The sequence below is a fragment of the Aplysia californica genome, unplaced genomic scaffold (genome assembly GCF_000002075.1).
Source record: "Aplysia californica isolate F4 #8 unplaced genomic scaffold, AplCal3.0 scaffold00540, whole genome shotgun sequence".
NCBI classification, from domain to species: domain Eukaryota; kingdom Metazoa; phylum Mollusca; class Gastropoda; order Aplysiida; family Aplysiidae; genus Aplysia; species Aplysia californica.
The window spans coordinates 434,003-440,758 of NW_004797810.1; the positions used below are offsets into that span (position 1 = coordinate 434,003).

Sequence of the window (6,756 nt, forward strand, 5' to 3'; positions counted from 1 at the left end):
CATCATTATTATTATTTTTATTATTGTATTATTATTATTATTGATGTTATTGTTGTTGTTGTTGTTGTTATTATTATTAAAGCACATTTTTTTTCTGTAATGAGGCAAACGAGAGATTAGGGATGGTGTGGTTTCTCTCTTGAATAAATTAAATGTATACGAATCTTTCCATTCTGGTCATTTTATTATCTCCTGACACAGCTGGAGACAAGATTAGCGGAGAAAGAGGAACAACTCTTGGAAAAAGATTTGATCTTCGAGCAAGTAGAGAGGCTTGTCGGCCGCATCCGTAACAAGGCAGAAGTGGGCAAAGACGACACACTGAACTTGGCCAAGAGTGTAAGTTGGTGGTCACTGGTGGTGTATGTTGGGGTAGCTGCAAAGGAAGTAAAGTTGGCCTCAGTGAATGATGATTTTTTTTTTTTCTCGACACCTGCTTGGAACTGATTATTGTACTTATTTATAGTGGTAAAAGACACCTTTTGGTTTCCAGTATCATAACATTAATTCGATATGTATACGTCTCAAGTTATGACTTTCAAACTGTATAACTCTATCTTGAAAAGTCCAGTTTACATGTACAGAACAGAATTGTGTTAGTGTGCTACGGAATTGTGTTAGTGTGCTACAGAATTGTGTTAATGTTCTGTTCTTTAACGCAGTCTCAAACTTTTTACAGGTGAATGGTGTTCAAGCTCGAATCAAAGAGACAACTCGTAAGATGATGGCGCTGGTGTCGGAGCTGTCCATGAACCAGGCGCAGGCCATGAGACTGCAGCAGGAGGTGAAGGAGAAGGAGGGAGAGCTCGAGCAATGTTACCTGCGCATGGAGAAAGGGGAGCCGCCCTCGCAGGAATTGGAGCTAGAGTGGCAGCGCATGATCAGGGATGTTCAGCGCAGGATGGAGGATGGAGAGAACAGAAGAATGGTAGGCTCTTGATCATGGCTTTCTATTCACCCTTTTGGTTTTTCTCTTCATGAACCTCCTGCTCTACTGGCAGAAGGTTGGGTATCAATATAAATAGATCCACTGTACATCAGCAGGGAGCACATTCCCTCTGATGAAATATCAATGGCCATTGACATCTGTGCCGAGGTGACGAGCTTGTATGATATTTTCCTTCCCTTTTTTTCTTTCTCCTTCTTTCTGTATTGGTTTGATTACAAAACCTAGTCCTCTACATACAACAAGATCTATTTTTCTCTTTGGACTTTTAATTCATTCAATTTAGCAAATTTTTGTGACAAACTTCTGCCTGGGTGGTTGGCCAGTGCTTGTGTGGTTTGCTTCTTCTTTCCTTTCAAACAACTATGATCCTTACAGCTCCTCCTTTTTTATGATTGTTGCTCTCTTGTAACACCTCTTATCTTTGGCACTTACATAATGTAATTGTGTTGCAAGTGCCGTAAAACTCTTACCAAAACTAAGACAAACGACTGAGGCACAGTTCATTGTGAGCTTGATCAGCTTGTAGTAGTTTGGAATTTGAATGCAGATGGAATGGGAATTTTTTTTCATTTCACCTAGAATGTTGCTCCTTTTTACAATATACCTTAGCTTAAGGGGCCTTGGCCTCCACCTTCAATAAAACTACAATGTGTTGTCTAGTTGGGTTTTTTGTATGTGAAAGTAAATGGAAAACAATACATTCTAAAACAACCAAATAGCTTTTAATGACCAAGTATAATTTTGGGGTCAATGATGGAGCCTGCAGCTTGCATAGGTTGTTTAGTATCAATTCACAAGCTCACATTCCTCTGAAATATAGTGACAGATTTTTGTTTAAGTATTTTATCTCAAGCTCCCTTAATGATCACTCACTCTCTCTCTCTGTCTGATTTTGTTTCAGATGGAGGAGGAAGAGGAGCAGTACAAGATTGCAGGTGGAGTCTACACCACAGCCGAGCCAAGACCAAACGCCTACATTCCTGACGATGAAAGCGAACTCCCCATCCCCCGCCCCTATGGTGCACATGCTCCTTTCAAACCCAGCGAGGCGGGTTCAACAATGAGACATGTCCGGAAACCTGTGCCAAAGCCTATTGAAATTTAAAACCAAGACATCAGAATAATAGCGTCTTATTTTTCTTTCTGAGCATCTTAACAGTGTTTTCAAATCCTCTGCATAGATGAATCTTTGAGCTGATGAAGATCAATGACCCTCTCATTATTGCCCCCCCCCTTTCCCCTTCAAAGTTTGATGCATTATATCTGAACTGTTTGCTTTTTTGCACTAGTTTTAGGACTTAAATATGTTGTGTTTTAAGGATAGTTGTGGGTGGAGTGTCTTATAATAGTCGTTTGTGGGACTCTTCTGTCACTTCATAGATAGCTGTTATAATATCTGGCTAATTACAGTAATGCATGCCAGCAGCAGTGAGCACGAAGAATGTGATAAAAGATACACCCTCTATAGCATATTCTTAAGTTTCAAAAGTTTATGAAGCTGAACAAGCATTGCTCTGCTACAAGCTTTTCAGATTACTGTCTGTATATTTTTTAGAATTTTGAATACAGTTCTGTGATGTCCAAAGAGCATATTATCAAAGAATGGATTTTACTGAGAGCAAGAGGGTTTCAGTTGGGTGGATCAGTTAATTTTTCTCCACTGGTAATGTATCAGTTTCTTCTATCATCTCGTGCAAAGGGCTGCAGAAGGCTGCGTTCCCACTGACACCCTGCCACTTGTGTAGGTCATGCTTTTGTGTGAGAGAAAGGTTAAGCTTCACCTGCTGTTGGGAAGTGGGCATATTATATATATAATTAAAATATTATTCCCCTGCAACAGTATGGTAAAAGTAACCAGTGTACAGATGTGATGTACAGAGTTGTTGTTGTTGTTATCGATCCAGCAACAGCTGGGCTCTCGCCCTTCTGTCCAATGCCATGTAGTGATAAGTGCAGGTCTGCTGCAGTTGCTGTAATGTTCCAAAGAGTGTGTTGTCTATGTTAGGTCTCAGAGGGAGAAGGGTAGATGTACAGAGAAGAGGAATCAACCTAGGACTGCTCTTTTCCGAATTGTCAACGGAAATTACCAAAAAGCAAGGGCACCTAGTGTGCTTTCCGTTTTGTTCTTCAGTGCTGTACAACTTTTATATAAAGCCAATCAGACTCTACACCCTTGAAAACCTCACCTGTTTTTTTTTCCCATCTATGCAAATGAAAGCAGTCATATTCGAAAACTTAAGTTTACATTCTGTGCATGGTTTTGTACATTTTGAATTTATGAACTTGCATGTATGCTGTGAATGAAATGTATGTTTGAATGTTTATGTGAGTCATCTTTAATGGAATTTTCTCTAAATTAGATTATGTGACAATAGGATGTATAGTTTATATAGAGCGTTCTTGTAATTTGATTCATCTGCTTTCACCAAAAATTCATATAGCCAAAATAAGACCACTTGTTGGTACAGAGGTTAGTATTTAAGTGTTGACATGACATACCGGGCATGTGATCTCACTTTGAGAAAACCTCACCATCATATGGTATCTCTTTGTATTTTCTGACATTTTTACTCATTTTTTTGTAACAATGAAAGAAAGATGTGTATAGTAAAGATGTAGGGCTTGTTCTGACTTGTCCTCACACAAGAAATGAACCACAATTTGCTTGGATTCATTCTGGATTGTCTCAAATTTAAGAATAAAAGTGGGCAAAAGTTGATTACTTTACTTGTGCTTTACATGTGTCTAGTTGCTTTTTTATGCTTGCGACTAAAGAAAACCCACTTGTTGTCAAGTGTGTGGTTGTTGGGCTCACTGGTGTTGTTTGCTCCTTCTTTCCTATTAAACTAACATCTGCGTTTGTTGCCATTTTTTTGTCCAAAAGTTGCCAAAAGTTGCCACAAAAATGCCAAAAGTTGCCAAAAAAGTTGACAATAATTTTCAAGCTTTCAACTAGCTGTGATGATGCAATATATTGACAGAGGTAACTTAATCTAAAGCACCAGAATTTCTTGTGCTCTGTTTTAAGCATCCAGAATATTATTTGTAGCCACATAGCGTATAAACGTGGAAAATAAAGGTTTCACAACAGAGTGAAATCAAAATTAGAACAGCACACAAACAACCGCAAAAAGTAACAAATAAGGGCGTGTGTCCACCTATGGGAAGATTGGCTGTTTTAACCCTAAAGGTGTTTAATTCAAGAAAAAGTACAGGATGTAAATTATGGAATCACACACAAGGGCCTGCCACTGCCACTATTCGGTTTTGGTGGAGACACACTCTAACATAACACATTTGTATATATATATATATATATATATAAAAAAAAATTTTTAATGTAGGAACATAAAAATTAATTGACATTACGCTGTTTAAACACACACACAAATAGATCAGAAAAATAACCCCCCTAAAATTACCACAAGAGGGAAAAATAAAAGACAAACAGTAATATAATAAATAGTATGAAATGTACTTATTTTTAATCTTCGCGTGAAAATAACTATATACTCTGTCACATTTTTAAGTATACACATTTTGAAGCTCAATAAAACAAAATCTATGCTACCAATTACTTTCAAATTTACACACTGATTACGTGATATACCTGTCGCTGGTGAGCTGCTTTGAGATTTCTGAACGCATGAGTGGTTTTTGTAACTGCATGCATGTTGCATGTTTCGTGTTTTTCGAAAATTAATCATGATACGGCAATGATTTATTTAAAAAAGAAGCACACATCAAAGCTTTGCCATTTTTGTAACAATTCGCCAGGGATAAACTTGTCTTGTCTACGTTTCATGATGTCACACCGTACAGGAAAAAGTGCGAAATCAGCTAGTTGGAAAAAATCCGCGCGGGGGGAGGGGGGGGGCTCAGTATCCACAGTTGCGAGACATTTTAATATAACAAAAAGACCTGTGTACACAACATTGGATCGTGAGAAAACACCAAAATCAGGAAAGGATCGACACCGCCAACGTGAGAGAAGAAAAACTACTCCAAGAGAGGATCTTTTTATACGCCTGTCGCATCTACGGAATCGTTTCAAAACGGTTAGAAGAACCAGAGATGAGTTGAACAACATGCGACAACCCTAGCCTCAGACACTTCCTCAACTTGAGAGAGCATCGCAGGAAGAGTGGAATAACATCCCTCAAAAGGCAGTGCAGCGATTGATTGATTCAAGGCGGCGAGATGTCAGGCCGTCATCAACTCTACTGATTGTGTTACTTTTGTAGACCACCCCCACACTCTTATAAGTCATGAATAAACCTGTTGTGTCAACATTCCGTATTGTTGTTGCTTTTTTCGTTTTTAAAATTGATTGAATTCGTATTCCTGAAATTTTAAAGAATATCAACTCGTTGTGAAACTAGCTATTTTCATTTTAACACAGTGTATACTTAAAAATGTGACAGAGTATACATGGACACCATAAAATTATCAAAATACACATGAAGTAGCCTTATCTTTTTGAAAAATGCCAAAATCGCGGCCGTGATTCGAAGATAAAAAAATGCCAAAAATCGCGGCCGCAATTTGCAGGTCGCGGCCGCGACAAACGCAGATGCTAAATTAAACTTCTATTGTTCTTATCTCTCCTCTTTCTTTATTTTTGTATGTTCCTCTGTCGTAACACCTCTAATCTTTGGCACTTTTGTGACTTGTTTGGGTGGCAAGTGCCGTTAATTAATCTCATACGTTCACTCTTTCCAAAACTTTAAATTTTAGTAAGGTTTTACGGAGCTCGCAACTGCATAAGGTCATATGAGCACCAAGGGGTGACCAAAACTCTAAAAAGCAGTCATTGTTCCTTTGAATATTTAAGTTTTAGCCATTGATCTAAATAACTTGAGTGATAGCTGTGCCTCTTCAATAGCTTAAATTTGTATTATTATAGAGAGTATTCTCTGTGTCCAGTGTAGGAGACAGGCAGCTGTTATATCATTTAGTGCTGTTCTGTAGAAAAGGTGGATTTCTGGGCTATGGCTATGTTTAATTTGTGGAATGCCCAATATTTAAGTTTGTGTATTAACAAATGGACACAAGCGAGGTGATGAGATCACACAACACTACTTTGAAATTCTAACATTAGATATTCATTTCATCTATTAAGTCTCCACAAAAGCTATGTTCTTTAGTGCGGGTGGTTGGGGCGGGGGGAGGTTTAAGTGAAATATGTGTGACTCGCAAGAGTTTGTTCAAACCCGGAAGCCTGATTGTTTCCCTTTATCGCATCTCTCTGTTATTTTAACGATTGTTTCCCCTGGACTACACATCCACACAAGATAGTTTATTTGTGAAACAGTGTACATTGTACACGTGCAAGTTCCATTGTATTCTTCCGTGACTTACAACCTGAAACGAACTCCCACTCCATCTCCCAATATGAATAAAACTTTATAAGGATCATAATCATGAAATAGAAAAAAACTGGTTCACCATAAATGTAATCCACATATTAAGACTAAAAGATATTTAATTTGGAAACTTTGTTGTGATCAAAACGAGCATCACGTTGTTACAAAATTCAAATACTGGTTTCAGGCCACTCTTTTATGTCTGAGTATCTGGATGACTTACATACTGGGGCATCTTGGTTATCCAGCAATTTCAAGTGGCTAAATTTCGTAAGTTTTTCGCAATCCAGTATTTTGACGCCCGTTTTTTACTCTCGAATGAGAGAATAGAATTGTGCGAGTCAGAGATTATCTCAAAGCATCAAGTTCAGTGCTATATTTTCCGCTTTGTTTGAGTTAAGAGAAGCACATCGACGCAATAATGGCCGTTTTGTGCTGGGG

At 38.2% G+C, this 6,756-nt stretch overlaps 1 protein-coding gene across 1 annotated transcript in view; it reads left to right on the top strand.

The window, feature by feature from the left end:
• The window catches only part of LOC101850507 (coiled-coil domain-containing protein 146), a 20,935-nt gene extending 18,033 nt beyond the window's left edge, over nucleotides 1–2,902 (top strand). Inside the window, exons 18-20 of the mRNA XM_005106534.3 lie at nucleotides 202–339; nucleotides 680–928; nucleotides 1,851–2,902. Of these exons, the coding sequence (XP_005106591.1) occupies nucleotides 202–339; nucleotides 680–928; nucleotides 1,851–2,054 (591 nt within the window). The 3' untranslated portion in view covers nucleotides 2,055–2,902. The remainder of the gene's footprint in view (nucleotides 1–201; nucleotides 340–679; nucleotides 929–1,850) is intronic.
• The last annotated feature ends 3,854 nt before the right edge of the window (nucleotides 2,903–6,756 follow it).